Source organism: Homalodisca vitripennis, chromosome 4 (assembly GCF_021130785.1).
Source record: "Homalodisca vitripennis isolate AUS2020 chromosome 4, UT_GWSS_2.1, whole genome shotgun sequence".
Classification (NCBI taxonomy): Eukaryota; Metazoa; Arthropoda; class Insecta; order Hemiptera; family Cicadellidae; genus Homalodisca; species Homalodisca vitripennis.
This window is the reverse complement of record NC_060210.1, coordinates 11978491-12004415: the sequence shown is the minus strand read 5'-3', so window position 1 is coordinate 12004415 and position 25925 is coordinate 11978491. Positions and strand designations below refer to the sequence as shown.

Genomic DNA, 25925 nt, shown 5'->3' with positions numbered 1-25925 from the left:
CACTTGTCACCTTTTATTTTCAAAACGTTTTTCAGCCTAATTAGAGACCATTCCCAATCCCCTCATTGCGTTTTTGCCCCACTTTTCCACCGCTGTACGTGATTAGTTCTGTGTCGACGCCTCTCGCCTTTATTTCCTCGCGTTGCAATGGTCCAGTTGTTCTGTTGTTCGCGTTTTTGTTCCCGGTGGTTTACGCTGATTACGGGTGTCCGCGTAAAGTGTGTGAACTTCACCGCAGTCTCTGAAAATGAACTTAAATAACTTAGGTTAATATTTCACTCCTCTGTTTATTTTGTCGCTGTTGTGGTTTCGCAATTTTTTTATTTCGTTGTTTCTCCTTCTTTCTTATTAGCCTACCACCTCCAAGGGAATAGTTTCATTTAGGAGGAAGTTAATACTTCAGGCTTCATTTATACCGACCGTGATAAAGATAATTTTTGTTGTTGACCTTAATCGTGAAGACAATCCGCCGTAAGAAACACGGCAACTTTCAGAAGTCAAAGACATTAATATTATTTCTTTCATCCGTCACAGAATGTCTACCTAAACCAAATTCATTTTTATCAATATGAATTAATTCCAATGCACTGTGTCATTCTGTAGTGATAAGGCTTGTCATTTTAGCTAGGCATATATGTTAGGTGATTTTTACTCATATCTGTTAGGTTATGTTTACGATCAAACTTTTTCTTTGTAACTTTTGCTAAGCTTATCTACTTTTAATGTTCACTTACTGAAATAATATGACAACTGTGGATACATATTGCTACTGTCTGAAATAATTAGTTTTATAATTCCATCCACACTATTGTAAACTCTGGTGTGCAGGTCCTGACATTCCCGGGTTTCTCCTGCAGCCCTTCCGCAAGCCCAAGAGGATACGTACCGCCTTCAGCCCTAGCCAGCTACTGAAGCTCGAACACGCCTTCGAGAAAAACCACTACGTTGTAGGCGCTGAGAGGAAACAGCTGGCCCAATCGCTCTCACTCACGGAGACACAGGTACGGGTATTTATACTACTGGATAATTTAAAACTGAAGTAGGACACAAACTGATTATTTGCCGTTAACTTTCGTATCACTGGAACTGTCTAGTGTAGGCGGACTGTGTCCAAACCTGAGGTCGAACAATGGCAACGTTCCAATCTACTAATTTGATGTCGATGATTATGCAATAATCATCCTAACAAATGACAAAACCGTTGGAAGAGTGCCAATAGAATGAATTCATGTAATGCAAGTAACCTGTATTAAAAACGTTTATGTATAGAATTTTAAAGTGTTCTCTCTAAATTTCGATGCATTAAAAGATGACAGTACTAAAATGAATTCTCTGTAACTTATACAATTTAAATTATATGTAAAGAAATGTCTTTTCACTCTAACTTTGCTGTATCCACAAACAGAATACCTCAAGGCACAATTCTCGGTCCACTTTTGTTTCTGTTATATTTTTTTACTTTTTCTGGGATTCTGATTTTCCACCTCTATTACTTTTTCAAATTTGTTGTTTTTGTACAAAAGTAAAGGTGTTTTCCCATCTGAAACCATTTTACAATATTTGGCACGGATATTAACAATTTGGCTATCACATATAATAATATACAGTATTACATATAAACATAAAGCTAAAACTTTTTATCTCTCTTCCAAAACATCTGAAAACGTCCTCAGATTCAAAGTCTTTTAAGCGGTTTTTTCCAAACCAACAAAATTATTATTTCATTTTAACCAATTTATTTACAGTTTTTCTTGTCTAACTAGGCTAAGGTTAATGGAAATTACGAGTTAAATATTACGAGTTAGTTAAGTGAAATCACTTAGACGTGATATCTTTTCTGCTGGTTTAAACATAATGGCAGTGCGTATGTACATATATTATTTAGAGTTAAGAAGAAAATAAACACGAAGAAGCTTATTTATGTACGTTAGCTGAGAAGATTTACACTGTTTCTTTCAATACTAACTGTAACATAATAATCGAAACTCCTTTCCTTTTTCCATTGTTTGTGTAGTTTGTTTTAATTATCTTACTTATTCTTTTTTTGAAATTCTCATGAAAATAAAATGCGTAGCTTTTGCCTATAAAGACAGTAATGAATGTGGAGGTAGTAGCTCAGAATTAGACGACACAGCGGTCATATCAATATCGAGTTAAGCAGAGTCGAGCATGAATGCTGCTTGGATGGGTGACCGTTGAACGATCCAGTCATTGGAAATACCCACCTGCCCGGTCATTGGTGGTGGTTCGGTAGTCATCAAGTCAATGGTCATATATTTTTTCTAACATTCCCAAGTTATGTGTTGTACGAGAAGAAGTTTTCTAGCCTTCACGTAGACTGTTAAAATAAGACATCCTTTAACTTCTAGTTGCGAACACTTCAGACCTAAAAGGTCATTGCCCCAGACTCGATTACACGTTGCGCAGAAGCTATCTGGGTGCCACAAAATACATGTACAACTGGATTTTACAGCTTTCGCTCAACTTAACTGAACGTACCTTTACTACTATAGCTCGTGAATGCCTTAGTAAAATACTCGTTTCCCATGGGAGCGTGGGACTGTGCAGTGAATTCCTAGCATAAATATATTTTATAGTGTAGTATTATACTCGTAAAAACGTGAGGCAGATTCACAAATACACAATATATATATATATATAATTTATCATTTAGTTCCGTAAAGTTACTGTGGCATAATATTCGCATTTGAAAAGTGTTAATGATAAAAATTAAAGTGAGTAAACGCATAACCAATATGAAATTCCTGCATCAGAAAACCCTAATAGTATAAACCTATAACACAGAGTATCGCATGAGCTCATCAAACTAATCTAATAAAGTAACTTCATGACTTGACCTATTATTTCAAACTATAAGTTAAAGATAGGCTTCTATAGCCAAATTCCTTGGTTGTGTAAAGATTAAGTTTCATGAAAAATGTAAAATCTACAGATTAAATCTCTTTCTCGAGATATCTTGCCACATGAACACATTTGGGTTTTATAGTAGTGTTTAAACTATTATTAGCACTACTATAAAATATCTACTGATATAATAAAACACTCAGTAGATGTTCATATTGGTAATTAGGTTATTTTACATATGTTACACATTATTAGTCCCGTGCGATTGTACTCAGTTTCTTTAAAAATGTATTTATCTTGTGATTACCTTTGTGCCATCACGGTTACTCACAAGACCATCATACAAATTTTAGAAATTTATAATTAACTATAAATTCAAAATGTTAAATCTCAAAACACACTTTTACTACTTTACTTCTATTAGTACAATTTTGGTAGATGTCCCATTTAAAAGATAAAACTAACACCCATCCAAATGCTCTTCAGGATGTTTCGATACTTTAGTTGTTCTTCCTTACAAAACCCCATCCTTTCGTGGTTTTGTAATTTATAGTTTAAGTATTCATTCCATTTTCGTGAACTATTTATTTGTAATGTGTATACTTTTGAATATTTAAGTAATGAGATGTAACAAAGTTTGAAATTTATTTTTCTAATAACCTAAAAAAAACATTGAAAAAACTAAAACTGATTGGCGTAGATTTGATCAGGTTTAAAAGTAAAGTAAAGCCAGGGGAAGTTAGGGCTAAGAAGCCCTCTCTAACACTTAACCTGGGGACCAACGGCTTAAAGGTGACTTCCGAACCACCACAAACGGCCGGGCAGGCGGGCTGCTTGCAAGAACAAAGATCGCTTAGCGATCGCCCATCCAAGCAGCAGCCACACTCTACGTTGCTTGATACGGTTAACTTGCGATAACCGTTGTACCCGTTACACTATGCCAATGGAAATATTGGTTTAACATTGGTCTTATGGGGTAAAACTCAAAGAATATTGTGTATACAGAATCGTATATAACGTACTAGATGAGCTAGAGTCTGCAAGCTCTCGCTCTCTCTCTCAATTTCCCCGTCTCTCTCAGCGTCCGCGACTTGCGCAAGCTCGGTTCCCTATCTCACCCTTCCGATCGGACGACAATGCACCCCATCAATTTCCAAGTCATTAGAAGCAAAGTACGCCATATTTGATGGGACCAACCGTACTCGCGCATCTGCCCTTTCAAACGTCACCCCATTGGTGCAAATTTGGCCGATTGTTATGGAAATAGGGCTAATTTCAGGCAGTTCATGTCGAGGGTCGTAATGTGTTCTGTACGGTCTGGCAAAGCGGGACAATGCCGGTTATTGTCGCCCGCCATCGTGTACTGCGGGATATGCCGCTCACGATGTGCCCGCAGTGTCACATTAATCGTTGAAAACTTCCAATCACTTCTACCAACTCCTAGAATAGTAATTGTTCATGTAACGGTCTGAGCGTAAAGCCAAATCTTGTATAGCTACAAAAATATACTGATTTAAATTTAAATAAGAAAATTTAGCTCGTAGCCTAATTTATAATTCAAAAATTGTATTAAGCGACCAATTACTTGTCACCAAACACTTGTATTGTAGAGGATATACAAATTTCCTCTAAGAAAGAAATTGGTCGTCAGCCAACCTATTTTTGGTGAAGGTAGAAATTTTAGAGTATGAAAAAGGTTAAAAATATTAAATGATCATTTTTCTCAGATTTTATATTTCTAATCGTGGTACACATAAACCAGGTACAGAAATAATTAGATCTAATTATATTATATCAAAACTAGATATATCACCTTTTTCAATAACTAGATTTTTAATCTTTAACTCTTTTATGCCCTCCCATTTCAATAAATCCACCGGCTGGATTATTCATTGAAAAAAACAATCACTTCTAATAATTCCTGGAGTAATAATTATTTATGTAATGGTCTGAGCGTAAAAATCAAATCCTAGATACTAACCAAAATTATATTAGTTTACATTTAAGAAAGAAAACCAACTTCGTAGCCTAATTTATACGTAACTATTTATTATAATATGTGCAGTGAACGCTCAATTAACTATCAGAAATCACTTGGATTAACAACCATTTTAATGAATATTTTTCAATTTTAAAAGATTAAGTGAGTCCTAAGAATAGATTAAATTTTATTTAAGCGTAAAATTATTTAAAAAGAATGTCCACGTTTGTATTTTAAAAGCGAACTGACGCAACGGTTCCACCGAAATTACTCATTCGAGATGGTTTCCACCTTTGAATTTGTACACAATCCTTCAGCTCAATCAAGTTATAATATTATACAATGTAAACACATTCCTGAATACCACTAAATAAAGTAATCCTCATTATATTTATAAACGACAAATTTGTGAGAGTATGTTGAGGTGGAAAATAAATTTGAGTTAAGATTTTTAGATTTTTATTTATCTAGGAAAACCCCATTTTACATACAATATTGAATAACGTGTCATAATAATGTATAGCAACGATAGAAATAAGAAAATACACGCAATCATAATAACGTGTGTACTAAGTAAAATGTGACATAGTAACGTATTAAACCCGTCTGTATGATAATGATGTTAACTCGTTCCCCCTAAGAACAACCTTAAACCTCATGAAGTTTTTTAACTCCTTATTTTGTAAAGATTTTTCGATATTTTATTGGTTATACAGAAAAACTTTCAGACATTTGTATTGCTCGTATAAATTATGAAAGTGTGTACACGTAACAAAAACATTGTTTGGATGCGTATTATGATATAATAAAATCAGACACCTTCCATAACGCTACGGTCTAAAGTTAGGGTATAACTCTGCTTGTGGTTTCACATTACTCTTATGGGGAAACACTAAAGTTATTATTTTTATAGCTGACTCTCAAGAAGAAAGTTACAGATCAGGTGAAACAACAAATCAGGACATTTTATTTTCGATTTTTTTAGCTTTCTTAGTAGTTGTCATAAGTCAATTAAATTTGTTGTACACGGTGTATTGGTGTCATGCGATTTCAATTTGTACTGAATAGGTATATTACATGTATTATTTCAACAAAAATGTTGGAATAAAGGATATAAAAATCGTACTGCTTACTTACTAGTAAATCGAGCACGATGAAATATCTCCGAATCTAAACAGACTGTTGGGGTTCCCGCACAAAGACAATGGCGCGTGGTAACCCCCTTTATGAAGGAGCGGAACCATTTCCCTGAGCGTTCCCTCGGGATTGAAAAATAATATTGACACAAGCGTGCCGGATGATCGGCACAATTTCGCCAGGATCACGACGACATTATATAAGGTGCGAAGAAGGGGGAGAGGGGGGAGGGGCCCCGCCAGGGCTCGGCCGTTATTATAAACAATCACACATCGCGCGCGGTGAACCGCCGATGTGGATTATTTGCTTTGGAGCACATCTGCTCTGCTTGTTATCCCTTCACTCCTCAATCTGATAAAGTTCAGCCATTGGGGGTTTTACAAGCTAAGTATGACTCTTCCGTTATTCTCTCTTGCCAAACCTTACTGATAAAGTTCAGCCATTGGGGTTTTACAAGCTAAGTATGACTCTTCCGTTATTCTCTCTTGCTAAACCTTACTGATAAAGTTCAGCCATTAGAAGCTAAGTATGACTCTTCCGTTATTCTTTCTTGCCACACCTTACTGATAAAGTTCAGCCATTGGGGGTTTTACAAGCTAAGTATGACTCTTCCGTTATTCTTTCTTGCCAAACCTTACTGATAAAGTTCAACGATTTTGGTTTTTTACAAGCTAAGTATGACTCTTCCGTTATTCTTTCTTTCTTGCCAAACCTTACTGATAAAGTTCAGCCATTGGGGGTTTTACAAGCTAAGTATGACTCTTCCGTTATTCTTTCTTGCCAAACCTTACTGATAAAGTTCAACGATTTTGGTTTTTACAAGCTAAGTATGACTCTTCCGTTATTCTTTCTTGCCAAACCTTACTGATAAAGTTCAGCCATTGGGGGTTTTACAAGCTAAGTATGACTCTTCCGTTATTCTTTCTTGCCAAACCTTACTGATAAAGTTCAACGATTTTGGTTTTTACAAGCTAAGTATGACTCTTCCGTTATTCTTTCTTGCCAAACCTTACTGATAAAGTTCAGCCATTGGGGGTTTTACAAGCTAAGTATGACTCTTCCGTTATTCTTTCTTGCCAAACCTTACTGATAAAGTTCAACGATTTTGGTTTTTACAAGCTAAGTATGACTCTTCCGTTATTCTCTCTTGCCAAACCTTACTGATCAAGTTCAGCTATTGGGGTTTTTACAAGCTAAATATGACTCTTCCATTATTCTCTCTTGCCAAACTTTACTGATAAAGTTCAGCTATTGGGGTTTTTACAAGCTAAATATGACTCTTCCATTATTCTCTCTTGCCAAACTTTACTGATAAAGTTCAGCTATTGGGGGTTTTACAAGCTAAGTATGACTCTTCCGTTATTCTCTCTTGCCAAACCTTACTGATCAAGTTCAGCTATTGGGGTTTTTACAAGCTAAATATGACTCTTCCATTATTCTCTCTTGCCAAACTTTACTGATAAAGTTCAGCTATTGGGGGTTTTACAAGCTAAGTATGACTCTTCCGTTATTCTCTCTTGCCAAACCTTACTGATAAAGTTCAGCCATTACAAGCTAAGTATGACTCTTCCGTTATTCTTTCTTGCCAAACCTTACTGATAAAGTTCAGCCAATGGGGGTTTTACAAGCTAAGTATGACTCTTCCGTTATTCTTTCTTGCCAAACCTTACTGATAAAGTTCAACGATTTTGGTTTTTACAAGCTAAGTATGACTCTTCTGTTATTCTCTCTTCCCAAACCTTACAGAAAACGTTAGCTGAAGGCGTAATACTAATATTAACGCCTCTGACGGTTTGTTTGTTTGACGAAATAAATATAATTTTAGGGAAAAAATAGTTTTATGTAAATATAAAACCCTTTTTGCTACCTTCCATCTTGGCCCTCATCAAAACTAGTGCGACTGACGATCAATCAATTTCTTATAGAGAAAGCGTTACCGTTTCACGGAAAATTGGGTTGTGTGGTGTGCAATCTAAATTGGCTCTCGACTCCTATAAGAAAACGTACTTACAGTTTTGTTTGGAAAGTGAAATTACTAAAATTGTGAATTTAAAATTCACAATCAACTTTCTTGTGAATCAAGTACTAGAGTGTTTCGAAATTATAGTTTCATCTTTTGTAGTTTCTTGACATGTTACGCTACCCCATTTGATGACATGGATCCTTATAAAGGTCACTACTGGAAGGATGTAAGAATGTTAAAGGTGGACTTTCACTAAACGGTGATTTGGCCAAAATCGGAATCTATGTTGTTCGGAATCCATGTAAACTTGTAGAACGCCTGTTTCGTAGTTTTTCTGTTAAGCTGCCTCTGAATCCTAATATAAAGGACACCCATCACACGCACGTGTATACTACGAAAACTCGTTCACCAGTACATCATAGAAGTTGAAAGATGCTTTGGTAATGCATCTTACATCTAGTATCATCCTGGCTGAACCACAGTCTAACAAAGTCAGCATAGTTCAAAGTAAACACAATATATGTCTGGCAAGAAAGACAGATGGAGCGAGATATTCGCAGTTGCCGGGATGACTGTTGCCGGGATGACTGTTGCCATGGGAACAGATCCGGATCCGCACCCAACAATCACTTTATTGTTGCATAGTTGGCTTCTACCCCGCTTCCTGGGTGACCCCGCATCCCCTGTCTGTAGTCGATAACCCCTCCTTATGTACCATTCCAGATCCATTCCCTCGACATGGAAGTCGCTTTGTATCTTGAAATGTTGATGTCAACTTTATCGTTCAGTTTCCGCCAGAAATGAACCGTGGCGCTGCCTCGTCCGTAAACATGTTATTGGCTTTATTTTTCCAACGCGAAGAAGATGCCACTAAAGATTTATTTTTAAGATTAAACTCTTTACAAAATATAGAAATGGATGATATACCTATTAAAAACTATTTTATTAGATTATTCCTGTCGTTATAATGTATGATCAACATGATCTAATTCGAGATAAGTTTCTGTTCGAGTACTTGTGCGGATTTATCAGTAAATCTTTTATCAATATTATACTACCTTATCACGTATTTGGAGGGTACTGAAGGGATAATGTATGATCAACATGATCTAATTCGAGATAAGTTTTCTGTTCGAGTACTTGTGCGGATTTATCAGTAAATCTTTTATCAATATTATACTACCTTATCACGTATTTGGAGGGTACTGAAGGGATAATGTATGATCAACATGATCTAATTCGAGATAAGTTTCTGTTCGAGTACTTGTGCGGATTTATCAGTAAATCTTTTATCAATATTATACTACCTTATCACGTATTTGGAGGGTACTGAAGGGATAATGTATGATCAACATGATCTAATTCGAGATAAGTTTCTGTTCGAGTACTTGTGCGGATTTATCAGTAAATCTTTTATCAATATTATACTACCTTATCACGTATTTGGAGGGTACGAAAGGGATAAAGTATGATGTTTGCTGTTAGACAACAATTTCACTTCTAGAATTGATTTAATTTTCATGTGGATTATAACTTTTACAAGAAAATGCCTCTTCATTAGTTGCGTAATGCAATTGAAAGTACTACGCAAAGTGTTTAAATAAAAAGTGGCCCAACCAAACCTCAATCGAACCGGATGTTAGTAATAGACCACATTATACATATATACACTATTGCATTATGGCCATTAAGGCCCATGTATGCTATTTTTCCTTTAACATGTATTAAATCTACTGTACTTGGGTTGCAAAATCGAATAATCAACGCTTATTTTTTTATCGATTTAAACTGTCTATATTAATTTTTATGCATGGATATATTTTTTTCGCGACATAACATATTTCATATTTATATTATTAGCTATTAAGTTCTTTAATATCAAGTGTTCATAATTATTAAACAATCTGTTTGTACAGTTATGTACTTTATGGAATTAAATGCAACTTTTATTTGATCTGATTTGACAAAGACTATACAGGGGTGCTGAAAAGTTTTGAAACGATCTAATTATCTTCTGTGCAAGTAAACTTTACAAACATAAAACTTTGTGTAATGAAATAAGGCATAAAATTGAACTTTTTTGTGCAATCAGTAGGTCTTCACCACCTCAGGGAGATGGCTCGTAAGGAGTCGATTCAAAATCTTAAATGTAAGCATAGGTTTATGTGCACACTATTGTAAAGGTATTAATTGGTAAAACATTATGTCACAAATTATACTTCAAAAGGTAAATCCTAAACAAAATGGCGGTACTTGAAAGTTTTAATATTCATCTTATGTGCAAATTTAAGAATGGCTTAATTTTATTGTAACCATATCACATAAAGCTACGAAACTGCACATATGATTACTGCATACAAACACCTAATTTTAGATACATTCTGTGTCCTGCTATTCTTCTATTGGACCGGTTCACGAGGAGTCAGTAGAAAGATTTTAATGTAAGCATGGGTTGTAATGCACATCAACTTTAAGAACTAGTCACGAAAAGAAGTATCCCGCAAAACGCCTTCGAAATCTTTATCAGTCAGAAAATGGTGGCAGTTCAAACATTTTAAAAGTAAACTAAATTCAGCAAAAATTAAAATATTTTATAGTTAAACGTTTGGCGTATAAAATAATTTAATTTAATTATGTACGCTATAGAAATATTGACAATTTTATTTACTACTCTTAGTTGTCCGGTATTTAACTCTGCATTAGTATTTTTAGTCGCTTCCCACTTAATGTAGTTTTCAGAAGGTTAACAACTAGTGAAACTTTTATTTGTAATATTCCACAAATAATTAAAACCGTTTGAAACAATTAAACTGTTTCACAACCATGGCCAATTGACGTCAGAGTTTGAACTTAAACTGTTAATAACTTAAACAGTGCAATTCTGTCCGGCAGTTACAATAAAAAACCAATTATAGCGATCATCATGTCTAAATAGAGGCATTAGCGTTTAATTTTCGTCTGGCTTCAAATTAGTCTCGTGACTGGTGACATATTAGTTTGTTGGCGATAGCGAGATGTCAAAGATAGCGGGATTGACGTCATACAGCCTTATCTCGCAATATTAAGAGACAATCGACAGTAATTGATTCACATTAATTAAGCCATATATTCCAGGAAGTGTGAATATATGACTTGGATCTCTATCAACAAACTGCATAGACATTGTGCTCGATAATACTGTTTCATTAAGATTAATTATTTTAGTCAGAATTTTAAATAGTTTCGAGTAAATGTCTTCTATTCGTTCCTGAATCAAAAGTCTCCCCCTTCTGTATATTGTATTAGTAATTCATAATATAGCATATATAAAGTAAGTATAGCCTACTTTGTATTTTGTTTGCTCGGGTACAGGAATAATTTTAATATAATAAAATATACTTATACATTTTAATACCTCGTTTAATTTATGCTTTGGAATAAGATGGGTTGTATTATTATGTTGAAAGTTCAAACTGGGTTAGGAATCAGCTGTTGATATAATTTTATATATATCGCGACCATCACTTTTTCGACTAGAATTGGATTAAGAACTTGTTAGACACTACATTCTACCAATTATATTAGATTGTTATTGCTGACGTGAACAAAGTTTAAAAAACTCAAATTGAATTTATTTTTTAAGCTTTTCGTTCTGAAACACACAGTTTACTTCAATCAAAGTAAAATTTTAGAAAATTATTTGTATTTTTCAGATACTTGTGATAATAGTGTTCGTGCATAAAATATTTTGATTTTGAAAATTTGTTATTAAAATATTGGAACCAAATAAACTCATACAGGTGTCTACTCCCAATGGATTTGCTTCAAAAACTTAAACAAACAAAATTGTATTCCCATTAAACTTTAAAATTCCCATTTCCAAAAAATTACCTAACAAGAAAAATTACCTCAATGCAATTTGAACTATTCACCCAAAATGACCGGTAAAAGCTGATAAACGGCTTATCTCAACATGGTGCTGCAAATACAGCTTATATCGCTCCCAGGGCTTATACCACTTTAACCCCTGCGATGCGCAGATCCGACCAATGAGAAGGCAGATTATAACCCCCCTAAGGGAGCAGAACTAATCACCCCCTGGGGGAGGGGTGGCGGGAAGGGGAGAGGGTTTCAGCATCCACTTAGGGCAGCGGTACTAAAGACAAATAGGCGTAGTTGATGTAGCGGCGTCAACGTTAGGGGAGCTTCGTGAACTTGGCCAATTATTTAAGAAAACACAAGCGGATTGTATTAAGCAACACCAGAATGCGTTATTTATCGAACTAGATATTTCATAGCAACATTAAACCCGTTATGCAAACATTATAGCTCTTTATCCCGTTGGTGTACTTAGATTACTGCATCAACTTCATTATATTACGTTTTATTGTATAATGCCTCAGAGAGCCCCAATATTCATGCAAGGAATAATGCTGTATTTTATTGCTAGTTAAGTTTTATGGGACATCCTGTAATCAAGTTGCCTGATAGTTCTCAACTCCTCCGTGTTTAAAAACGCTGCCGTGTCATTTTCCAAGAAACAAGAATCCTTCCAAGTTTTTCCAAACGGAGAAATATCAGGATTTACATAGCATTTATTCAGCACAGAATTAGTACTTTTATCGTATGTAAGCTAATATTTCGTTTTCGTCATTTTAATTTATACGAACATAATCTAATATTGAAATACGAACAATATTCAAATCAAACCCCCTCAATCAAACCGCTTTTACACTTAGCGACACGACATTTAATAGCCTAAAAGTATTATTTCGTAATTTAAAAACTACGGGTATGATTTCCTTTTTAAGAATGCTTTGAAACATTTTGTATTAGAGATAGTCTTTGAAATCTCTACCTCACGGTTATTTTCCTGATGCAAATACAAAATTAATGTGGTAAAAGGCGAACTAAAAAAATCTTCCAACATGTGTTCTAGTTTTTGGAACCTTATAAATTACGATACTAAGAAACAGTCATATCGTAGACTAAAAAATAATTTCTCGTTCTCACTTCAAAGATCCGCAACTACCCATCCTTTCGCATTGTTAGAAGAGTCGATTCAATGCGATTGTTGACTTATATGTTGACGATGTTGACATATTCGTATGGAGAGATTCAAAAATAGTCGGTGATGAAGAAGCTAAAATGAACTCTTTCAATCGTTTTGACACCGGATACAGCTAGACTACAATATATATTAAAACCTAGGTAAAGACTTTGTTTACTTCTTCAGACGAACATGGCTCAAAATGCCGGGATTCAAGTATATGACAGCGTCAGTTCCAGACGCTACATTAAGGTGAACTGGAGTTAAAGTCAACATTCAAAAGTTATGAAACAACATCGTAACATTGTGCGTAGGCATGCAACGTGGTGGAATGTGCTATGCCACCTTTGTTTACACCTCAGCGAGGAAAGTTGCATGAAAAAAATCTATCGTTCTTATCCCTATACTAAGACCGTTTACAGTTTACTAGTCATAGAACTATTTTAGTATTCCGCAAATTGATGACATCAATGAAACTGAGTGATAAAGCAGCTTTGCAATATTCTTTAATCAGAGTGTAAAAAATAATTGCAAATTCTGGCGTTGAAAACTTTTCACTAATAAGGATTTCAGTTGACTACATAAACTTATCCTCATTTGTGTATATTTGTTTCAATTGTTGGGTCTATTTAAATTCTTAATTGTACTTTTATTGACAGCTACTTTAAAGGAACAGCCATATTTTACTAGACGGATACTTTATAGGCATAGTTGTGGGTCTTTCAAAGGTTAATTTGGTACAATCAATAAATATTATTGGGTTTGTAAAATGTTTTCTTATATTAAATTCATAGCTGTAAGAACTTCTCTTAATCCGGAAAAAGTAGAAAAGCAACATTTTTATCACTGTAATTTATGATTTAAATAAATTATCTTTTATAGTTATGTAATTAAAAAAACCGTTTAAAAATATTTGTTCTATACGAAATGAAATGGTTTTTTAAATAAAAAAAACACGTTACGTCCTAAACTATAATTCATGACGTGCTGTGAAAGTTTTTGATTTTTATTATTAGACTTTCTGTTTGGTTCTGACTTTAAGTGCCTATAATTTCACGTGGAACTATCATATACATTTTCGAAAACTCTAAAATCCATGACATCTTAAGGCTGATATCACAGACTCAAAAATAAACATAATTTTGTTTGGAAATAATTGTGGTAATCATCTAATATGAATAATGAAGTTATTGTCACAAGGTCTAAGAATCAATACAATAATCTGAAATCATTATAGACCATAATTCTTTCAGGTCCGTAACAATCATATTATCCTTTCAAAATACTCGTAAAGCATTTCCTTCTCGATCCACAATAATATGGGTCAATACACAATAAAGTGCTAAGACAAGTACTATAGCCGTTCAGATGCTGTTTACAAGAGATTTAAAACGTTATAGTCCCCATTGGAGATACACGATTCACCGGCACGAGCTAACATTTTGCAGCGAATCACTCACTTTCAATTACAATACTGTGAACACTCGCTACTTTACGACATAATGAGCCCAACCGCAAAACCAATCGTGGGGATTACTCATTGGATAATCCATCGAACGTTAGACGACTTGAAACCGGACTTATTGCAGTAAGATTGGCCGATGATCGCTAAAACGTTACGATAACACGATCATCGTAGAATTAAAACACTAATAATACTAGTTTTGTTTGGTGATATAGTTTAGCTTGGTAGGGAATCTCACAATACCAAGACCACAATTACAAATAAATTAAAGTTGAATTAAACACAATACATTTATCATTGGACGAAGTCAAATTGTTTGTCTCCCATTTACTTTTCCATACTCATACTCGTATAAATAAATTTTACAATTCCACCAGAAACCTAACAGTCTTGACATTACATCTGATACTATCAAGGTATTTATTCCATGATCGACATAAGGACACAATGCACGGTTTGTTAAAGCTCTTTTCGAATTATTGGTAAGAGGAATGATGTATCACCAAGTCATGTATGTTTTGCTTTAATGAAAACAATAAATAAACACGGTTGTGAATAATTTCGAAGATATGTTTCACAGTAAAGTAGTTAATGTAATAATAACTGGCTTTGAAACACAATACAGAACCTTGTGGAACGCCACCTTTGACTTGTTTTCTTTAGTATGATCTAACTAATTTTCACAATCCTTGAATTCTATTTCTTTAACTGGTGTGTAGTCAAAAGATGCGAAGAGACTTCTATTCAAAGGCATCAATGATATCCTAAATATTGAACTTTTTATAGTTGAGCTACTCATATCTAATCCATCTGACTTCGAGTAACTAATATGTTCATAAACTTTATCTTAATTTCATTATAGGCTATATTTTTCAGTAATTCACACCAATTGTTGTGTTTGTGATATATGCTTTGGTGCCAACTGCTTCTCGTACGGCAAATTAAATTTCTAGAGGACTGAAAGGACATTTTCTTATGTGAAATATACTATCTACGTTGTAGAATAATGAAAATCAAACAGCACGTTTAATACAGAGCCCACACTCTCCCTCGCACTGAGGACGTACGGTCGCACCTCTGCTTGCTCAACATTCAATTACATTATATCGACGGCCTCCACTTGGTTTACGACACTGCCTAGGCCGTCGCTTTACAATCAATAAAACAACGGTCAAAGATCTCCGATAGCGTGAACAAATTTAGCCTTAATGGCCTCGCCTAGAGTGACTAAATGTTGGCTATTAATGAGGTCGTTAAAAAGCGTTAACAATTACGTTGTAAAGTGTGTCTGTATCTCCCCTTTATCATGGAGGGGTGTCTCGGCCCCACAGCCAATAGGAGGGCACCGTCAAACTCCCCAACCAATCAGAACTTACTTTATAAACTCGATTAGAGCTAATTGTAAAGTTCTTGTGCAACTTTAAGTGATTTAGTGATCCCGTGGCTGTCTGCGAGTTTTTGTTTGCTTTGCTCGAAGGTTCATTCAAAAAGCCCCGAGAGACGATGTTTTGCTTTAGCGCCCTTTTAATTTAATGTGGCCCCTGATCCTTCCACGCCTCAGGTGCTACTCCCCTGAAAGCTTCATGAATATCGATGAAAGTGCAGCACATTAAACTCTAACTATATGATACACGTTGTGGCAAAATTATTCGATAAGCCTGCTTTGGCTCTTAAATGTATTTATATGATTGACTTACTATAAGACATTTGAAGTTAAATTTACAGGATCCTAAAGATTATTGTCATTTCAGATTATATATATATATATTTTTTTGTATTAATATATTTTGTCTTCAATAATTAGGAAGTGAAAATCCAAAAGTTGTAGTTTTTATCTCTTATATCTAAAGACACGGCGTTAAAAAACCTCCAGAATCATTTATATATTATTTGCACCATTTTAAAATCAATAGTGTTATTGAGAAATAACTGGATGACATTTAGTTCAAAAGATATTTGTCGTTCTTAATTGCATTTTAGAACTTTAAAAATTATATTATAAAACACAGTATACAACTTTAGTACCGTTTAAACATTAGTATAATAGTTTAGTCAGTAGAGGCTAAAACACAAACATGGCTAAAACTAAAAACCAAAGGCTATGTAAAAACCGTGCAGTATTCAATCATTACTAAAAGCAAGCACTTTATGCATTAGAAGTAAGGGTTAAAGTCACTCTGAGAGATGGCAAGAAACTCACTTTGATTGTAGAATGGGTTTGCCGATAAGAATGCAGTCAGTTTGTTTTTAAATTTTGATGTCTTCAAGGTCCGAGCTGAGCCTGGAAGTGTACTAAAAAATACAATACCTTGGTGATACAGATTAGATTTAGATTTAGTGAGCCTGTTGTATGGAATATCAGTAAGACTTCTATTTCTATTATTATATCTATGGACATCACATTTTCAATTAAGCTCTCATAATATTGCTTAATAATGACATTAAAAGAGATATATATATATATATATATATATATATATATATATATATATATATATATATATATATATATATATTAACCACAGTCATGATATTCTGGGTTATAGACAATGGTCTACAGCTAGTCCTTAAGTAAACTTTACATACATGATTCTAAGAGCTTTCTTTTGAAGTATTAAAACACTATTTACACATCATCACCTATGCTCATCAAGCCCAATGTGTATCTTTAGTAAATTATATTGTTGAGTAAAAGTGTCACAATATCAAGCTGACCACTCCGTTCTATTTCCAGGTGAAGGTGTGGTTCCAGAACAGACGGACGAAACACAAGCGCATGCAGCAAGAGGAGGAAGCGAAGGCTCAGCAGCAGGCGGCGGCGGCCAACAAAAACTCTCACCACGTAAATAAATGGAAGCAGGAGACCGCACATCAGCAGCAGACTCAGCAGCAACAGCAACAGAATAGTCAGCAGCAACAACAATATCAACACCACATGCAGAGGCATATGAGAGACTCGGCTGACGGTTGCTCTTCCGGTTCTGAAACTTAAAGTGAATAGTGATTGGGACTTCCACTGGGTGTAACCTTAGAGCCGATGTTTTTTTACAAAATTCTGCATCAGTGATTTTACAAAGTAATCAAAATAAGAATCATATTCACAACGCATTTATTAGCCTAGCAACGTGCATTGCTGCTGAAATTAATCATGCCAACCAAGGTGAACTTAATTTAAAAACGTAAATTAATTGAATTTTTGGATTTTTCACATATACCTTTTATGTAGACGTTTCTGCTAAAGATAGCTCTCGATTATTGTTTTTACTCAGATATTTAATATTTTAGTCCTCTAAAGCTTTAATAAATTACATAACTATAACTGAATATTAATCGACACAACAAATGCAATTAAATAACCTTTTAGTACTTTATTATTACAAATGAAACTATTGTTTTTTATTTACAATAATCTATTTCCTATTTGTAAATAAAATAACCAACTGAGGATGTTTTTGGATTTATCCTTAATCTGAGGTACACTCTACATAAAAATTAAATACTGAATGGCTTTGTTGATAACTTTATAACCTAATTCATATTTACATTTTTTTAAATAATAATGCATTATATAAGGGGTACTAAATTTAGACAAAAATAAAATAATACGTTTTAGTTAAATTTTCTAAATTTATATATAGGGCTTTACAAATAATCTAATGACTGAGTAATATACGATAAAATGAGATGTGTGCTTAAGGAGTTTGATAGTAATGAGATTTCATCACTGATAAAACTTTGTACATAATCTAACCTAGTCCTATTTCGATGTACATTTGTAATTATATTTCTATGCTATGGACTCTTCTATTTATTGTGACAGTAATGTGTAACAGTGAAACCGGTGTTAATATTAAGATCAATTACCAGCTTTTAATTAAGTTTTAATAGCTATAAATATAATTTATTATGTTGTTATTTATTGAAGCGAAGTCTTCGAATAATACTGTTTATAATACTTTCTATTTAGTGATTCATTTAACTATACAATTCCATACTAGTTAAGAACGTTATTTCGACAAAAATTACACCCCCATTTACTAATTTGGTATACGAAACAATTCTCAAAAATACAGGGCTTTTTTTAACGCATGGTTTCCTTGTTATTGTAAATCACATAAATATTAAAAGTTTCTTTTAAGGAAATATTACTTTAAGATGATTTTACTTGTTACCTGCACTAAATTAGTATAGGAAAGCGTTGCCTTCTGTCTTTACCTGGAATTGTTTTATTTTTCTTTCGGTAACTAAAATACTAGTGTGAAATGAGTCGAATAAATAAAGATTTATGTTGAAATACACACAATGAGTTATAGTATTTGATACATGTAAAGAAATGTGTGTATAATTTCCCAACAATTATTACTTTTTTCCCAGCTTAAATTGGTTTGTTGGACAACTAAGTATTTATATCATTTTGTAACAAATAATAATTATAGTATTTAGTAAACACCAACTGGAATTAGATTACATTTTAAGTAATGTAATAAAGTGATCATATGTGCCAAACCATTTAAATGTTAAAATAAATATCACTTAGTTTTATTTTCAGTACAGTTATATACATTCAATTGTATTTTAATCTATGTTAAAAAATTACAACCTGTTGTTCTATCATTTAAATTCTCATTTAATTATTTGATGAAAAGTGTGTAAAACAAAAAATTTATTGTATTTTAACTTGGTAGAAAGTTTGATTAAATTATTGTAATAATATGAAGAATTTATTTAAGTCACCAGTGTAGCATACCCTGTGAATGCCAAACTCTGTAAGAATGTAGACAAAGTCTTAAAGTTCGAGGTCTACAGCAGTGTTGTAAATATACTTAAATGAAATTGTAAATACTAGTGTGAGTTTTAAATGTATGTATGTATGTAAAATGAAATATCGCTCGGACCGTCAGATACTGTTTTTTTAAATGTACAATAAATATCTATTCCTATCGAGCTGTAATGTTTCATTGCCTATACATTTATGCCCTACTTCTAGCACTTACCTGCGGCTTTGCACGGAATTTCGTAGGTTTCGCACGTGTATGAGCACTTCTGGTTCCAGGGAATTATATTTCCGACGTCAATGATGGGTTTGTCTTGTTGCCACAAAATTAGACAATCTGTCAGAAAGTGTTATGACCGTTGTGATTTATTCCGATCTTAGTATTCTTGTTCCATAATTGATTTTGTCTTCTTTCCCGAGCAAGAAAATATGTATACATACGCAGGTATAAGAAGCCTACCTTTGTCAAAATACAGCCAACATGGGTTTTGTAATAGTCTCTCAATTTATACGAGTTACTACAAGTCTCTCCTAGTACAAGTTAGATAGTGACTTTGCCTTTTATATCTGCATCACAGTACTGACCAAGCACTACATACTTAAGATTTGCTGAAATGTACGGTTCAAAGTCTCTCGTAGTACAAGTTAGATAGTGACTTTGCCTTTTATATCTGCATCAGAGTACTGACCAAGCACTAGATACTTAAGATTTGCTGAAATGTACGGTTCAAAGTCTCTCGTAGTACAAGTTAGATAGTGACTTTGCCTTTTATATTTGCATCACAGTACTGAACAAGCACTAGATACTTAAGATTTGCTGAAATGTACAGTTCAAAGTAAATTATTTACTAAAACTATTAATTTTTAAGTGGATATTTCTTACTCTGTGCTGTGATTGCAGAAACGGTTGAAATAAGAGGTGATGTTACTATCAAGCGTAGACTATAAACATAAAAACATTTGAAATAGGGGTTAAATAAATTAAACATGTGGTTGTGCTGTCATAAAACAATGTTTAAACAGAACAGTTGATTACATTTAACAGTCAATCAATCAATATTTCGCAACTTTAGAGACTAAGATTGGAATATTTTGCTACTTCAGACTTGTTCAAAATGTTAATATGTATAAAAATTCTATCAGTGCAACACCCGGCAGAACAAAGATTTTGACACGACTAAATAACTTGGAACTCGGTACGATGGATTTCTATTTCACGGAAATACTGCTACTCATTGAAACCTGATCTCTAAACAAAATTGTATAGGTAATCTCAATAAATTTAAATTTACAATAGAATCATAATGTTGACAAACTAGAGAAATAGTATTTGTAAAAGAAGGAATTCATTAAACAACAATATTAATAATTATGTTCTTTTATATATATATATATATATATATATATATATATATATATACTGTGTAAATTTACTTTTATATATATATATATATATATATATATATATATATATATATACTGTGTTAAAATGTATCCGGAAAACGTAATATCACAATTTAACAAAATTCAAAGATAATCTCATTATGACTCATCGAATATAATAAATGTATGCTTCGTGGGGGGGTCTAAGAAATATGTCACACCAGTTTTTAATTTATTCAATATTAACATTAAGAATGACATTATGAACGTTTTTACAGCTAATTACATTATAATACCATCACTTATATTTAATTTAATACCTGAACATTCATTTATTATTATCATGTTAAAATAACAATTAAATTAACATAAATCACAGACTTAAATTTACCATTGATCTTTAATGTACACATTTATTTAAATACCTCAACAATAAAAAAAATTATACATACATATAATTTTACTTTATTCATCTTATGTTTTACTTATAACAACTTATGTGACTGAAAACTACATACGTTTTCAATAACTGACAGTTATTCTTCAAAATCAATTTTTTTATTTGGTATTTTTACAGCTGTAAAGATCAGAAACATTTAACAGAGTATAAGAGATTGATTACGCTGCAAGTGTGCTTTTGCTACCTATATTACACTAATTGGCTGAGCTATAACGAAGCTTTTCACTAATTATATTTCTATCTGTATGTGTGTCTGTCCGCATGGTACTTGAAAACGATACGACCTATAAACTCGGAATTGAGCATTAAGCTTCATTTCTATATGAAGAACACTGAGTTCGATGAATTTCAGACCATGCGATTTAGCTGAGCGTTAAAGAATATTTTTACATTGGTCTACGGGTAACCAAGAATGCAACGTGAAAATATCAAAATAATTAAGTGTGTAAACTGATTTAAACATGTGATATATTAACATGAGTAGCCTATCTACCCCAACTTATATATCAACTTTATATTTTGTGTCGAATCTTATTATCTAAACAGTGATACCCTACTAAACCCGATTTAAGAAACGAAATTCTGAATGTGTTGTGTAGCAGGATATGTCGAAAAATATATTATATGTAAACTTTAATTTCTACGTGAAACTTTATTTCTACAAGAATGAATTTTATATGACGTGTCATTTTTATACCGATCTGTCCGCGGAATCTTAAGAATAAAATTAACTATAGATTTGAAATTTTGCGTGCAACCTCAGCGAAACCTGTACTTCTAACTCTTTATAAATAATAATGTAGAACATAGTGCAATAAAAAGATGCAACCAAATAGTATAATCAGCTGCTCAATCGAATTGAAATAAATAATAAGGCGTTACAGTACTTTTTCGAATCTTCAATTTTATACCTGTATTTTCGTTAAGATACTTGCAAAAGTGGAACATTATTCGCTTACTTTACATTTTAATCGAACCTAACTTAAATTGGGGTTTTAGCTTAATTTAATACCTAAAGTTTCAGGTTCGGCTTTGAAAGTCTTAAAGTCAAATACAGCTTAAACCAGAATATCAAATTTGGTGTACTTTACTACAAAGTGTAAAATTTTAACGTGATTGCTGTTTTTAACTGGGTGCACCCCCTTCCCCTCAGTATTGGGGACTATTTAAGACATAAAACAATCTAACATTTACATCCCATGTCCCAAAAACAGCTGTAAATATTTGCAGTAACATTTATTTACCTAAAAAAATAATTTTCAGTGTACATTGTCAACACAGCGATGATTCATACCTGACCAAGAGCCGGCTCTATTGGTAGCCATTACGATTTTAGCCCCTATGTGCAATTTTAGACCTCATGCGCTTTTATGACCTAATTTTTATTCACGAATTTGAATTATGATTGTTTTTTTTTTTAATTCAATACGCAACCAATAGTTTTTTTTCAATATTTTATTGGCTATTCAGACTTTGTGTAATCAAATCAAATCAAATATCCTTTATTTCCATCAGACATGTAACATGCATTGGATTGCGTCATAAATATTAAAAAAAAAACCACATGTACAGTTTTGTATCTATAAAATTATTATTAATCAATTATTAATATTTATATATTATAATTAATCAATTATTAAAACTAATTAATTTTACATCATACAGACTATTTACTTCCAATAAATTCACTGAGGGTGTAGAAAACATTTTTCTATTAAAAAAGTCTTCAGTGATCTCTTAAAGACCATTATATCATTTACATTCTTTAGGTCCACAGGAAGAGAATTATAAAAAATTACGGCATTATAAAAACAGTGATGTTTGAAAAAAGAGGTTGCATGGGGGGGAATATTTAATTTGTTGCTATTTCTGAGACAGTGTCCGGACTGCGGAATTAGTGACTCGAAAATGCCCTGGTTTTGCTTAAAAAAGACCAATGTGTGGTTGTAAACATTAAAAAAGTACAACCTTAGAAAAAGGTGCTTGGGTAAGACACATAGAGGCATATCTCAAAACGCTAAAATGAAGGCATAAAGTACCCGTAGACCAACATATTATTCACCCCCAAATTTATATAGCGAAATAAATAATTACGTTATATAGTAACACGTTCATGTCAGGTGTTCCGTTGTAAGAAGCTTGGAAGGAAAGTGGCATTGTCTGCTACCATCATTTAAAGAAGAGAACCAAGCCTCGGGCCGATGGAGCGAAGCTCGGTGTTCCACTGTCAAAGACCGCCAAACGCCAAGGCCCGCAGCGGAGATGCTCGACCGCTAAAACAACAAAAGCACCTAGTGTCAATAATTTGGGCCAATCTGCATTTATGGCCAGTAATCAGACCCGGGGCCGCTGTCATTAAGCGGAGATTGTTCACTGACCTTTTCGCAGCCATTTTCAATGACTTGTTGCAGGCTATAATTTGGTTAGCTAGTTGGCTATTCGTTAAGCCCCTTCTGCTAATAATTGAATAGCAAATACGTATCGGTTATATCGTGGTAATCCCCGTGATCGCGGTAATGTCAGCGTCACGAGACGGTAATCACTAATCGGGAATCGGTAATCGGTAATCGTTGTTCATTTTCCTCCGAGTTTAAACACTTATTAAAGTGTAAGTATCCATTTCATAAATTGTTTGTGTTATTAAAATCGGTTTAATAGGGATATATGGAGTTTGATAATAGTGTGGTCCGTGAGCTCTGCTGATACGATTACGTTACGTTTAATGATACTTAGTATTTTACGATAAACTTCCATTACACATTGGGGTTTGACTCGGTAACGATAAGTAACTTAGAAGCTACTACTGTATTCATAAAAATAAGTTGTTTTGTACGTGAATTTGCAGCATATCACTTGATACAATTACAGTCATCGCATAAAGTAACTTGTTTTTCACAACAAAATGATACCATAAACGAACTAAGGGAATACTTTTTCCCTTTTGCACAATAGTAACTACAATTCTTTATTTTTTATAAAACTGAAAATGTTGTCATTCAATGTGTCGTAAAAATACACACACTAAATAACATTTTAAACAAAAATGGATTTTCTGGAGCTTAATGACAATCAATAAGTACTTATAAATCAAGAGCGTAGTTCTTCTAGTTCATAGGCTAACTTGGTCCGGGTTACAACTATGACATACTATTAACATATCCGGTTCAAACCGAAATATTAAAATTCTTGGAGTGGACCATCTTCAGTGAACATTTTTAACCAATACCTTTTTTTTTTTTTTTTTCTTAGGACAAGAAGCTTATAAATTGCACTTAGTCCTGTAAGGACCTTTGCGCTGCTTCCGGAGTGATAGGATATTCAGGATGGGTAAGGTTAGGGAGTAGGGGCCGCCTCCTATCGAGATCCATGAGGAAGAATTAGGGCACTACATCTCAAAGTCATCCCGGAAGAAGGGAGGCCAGCTGTGAACCAGCCTCTCCAGTCAAAGTAGGCAGGGGGTGGCACACCCTTGTTGAGGTTAACAAGAGCCTCTGAGGTAAGGGAACAAACCCCACTAACTCCAACAGCCATCCTCCACAGTAGGCTAGACCTATCGAATTTCCCATGAATCCCAGAATCTCAACATTTGCGGTTAGTGATGTGCCGCTACTGGACATCCATAAGGTTGCCCAGATTGAAGTGGCACGTCGGTTTTTGCTGTGCCCAGTGGTGGGTTCAACTGGTAGGTATAAACCAGCCAGAAGTGATCCCTGCTGGGTAACCAGTACCTTACAATACAGTTATATTGTACCTCACAATACAATATCTTAAAACTGAGACACATCTGCTTATATAAGTGAGTTAAGGAGGCGATCACGATCTCTATCACGATTTGTGGATGCTTAACCAATCAATGACGTCATTATAATAGGCTGTCAGGTTTGTGATAATTTGATGCTAACTCTCTATTGGTTTTTTTTCTTTCTTTAATGGGTCTGGATCTTCTTATCCTTGGGAAATAGTCCGTTGGCTTTGTTTATAAGAATAAATTATTTCTTTTAAGAGTGCCATTTAAATATGTTTCCCCGAATCAAGAAATGGTTTTTTGAGTGTAAATTATTATTAAAAACAGTGTTGAGTGTAAATTATGTCCGAGCGTTGAGGGATGTGTATAAAACGAAAATGATGGAGCAATTTTGGCCAAATTTTGAACGTGGTAATTGTTACATTATTTTATGGATTTTTAATTAAATGTATTCCACATTAGTATACATATGAAGCATAGTATAAATAAAAAAGGTATCTTTTTAATCACCGATTATTGTGTTAAGCGTTATTAACAATATTTTTAGCAGATTACATACTCAATAAAATACTATAAACATCATATCTTCACATAATTTAACTCAAAATAAAAGTTTGAATTTATTTATAGGTAAATTCGATTTAAACAATGATGAGTAAAAAAGATTCACACTCAATATCGGCAGTACGATGTTCAAGTCAATGGCACAGTTTACAGAGAGCCAATAACTGTTATTGTAGTCGCTATCATGTGTCAATAATCACTACCCGGTATCGCTAGGACATACCGTGATTTTCAATGATATCTCATGATGTCACGGACTCTATTTATAACTGGCAGTAAGATGTTCAAGTCAATGCCACAGTTTACATAGAGCCAATAACTGTTATTGTAGTCGGTATCATGTGTCAATAATCACTACCCGGTATCGCTAGGACATCCCGTGATTTTCAATGATATCTCATGATGTCACGGACTCTATTTATAACTGGCAGTACGATGTACAAGTCAATGGCACAGTTTACAGAGAGCCAATAACTGTTATTGTAGTCGCTATCATGTGTCAATAATCACTACCCGGTATCGCTAGGACATACCGTGATTTTCAATGATATCTCATGAT

General features: G+C 33.7%; 1 protein-coding gene across 1 annotated transcript in view; it reads left to right on the top strand.

Moving 5' to 3' along the window:
• Nucleotides 1-19364, top strand: part of LOC124358958 (homeotic protein empty spiracles-like) — an 81802-nt gene extending 62438 nt beyond the window's left edge. Inside the window, exons 2-3 of the mRNA XM_046811244.1 lie at nt 829-1001; nt 17175-19364. Of these exons, the coding sequence (XP_046667200.1) occupies nt 829-1001; nt 17175-17432 (431 nt within the window). The 3' untranslated portion in view covers nt 17433-19364. The remainder of the gene's footprint in view (nt 1-828; nt 1002-17174) is intronic.
• The last annotated feature ends 6561 nt before the right edge of the window (nt 19365-25925 follow it).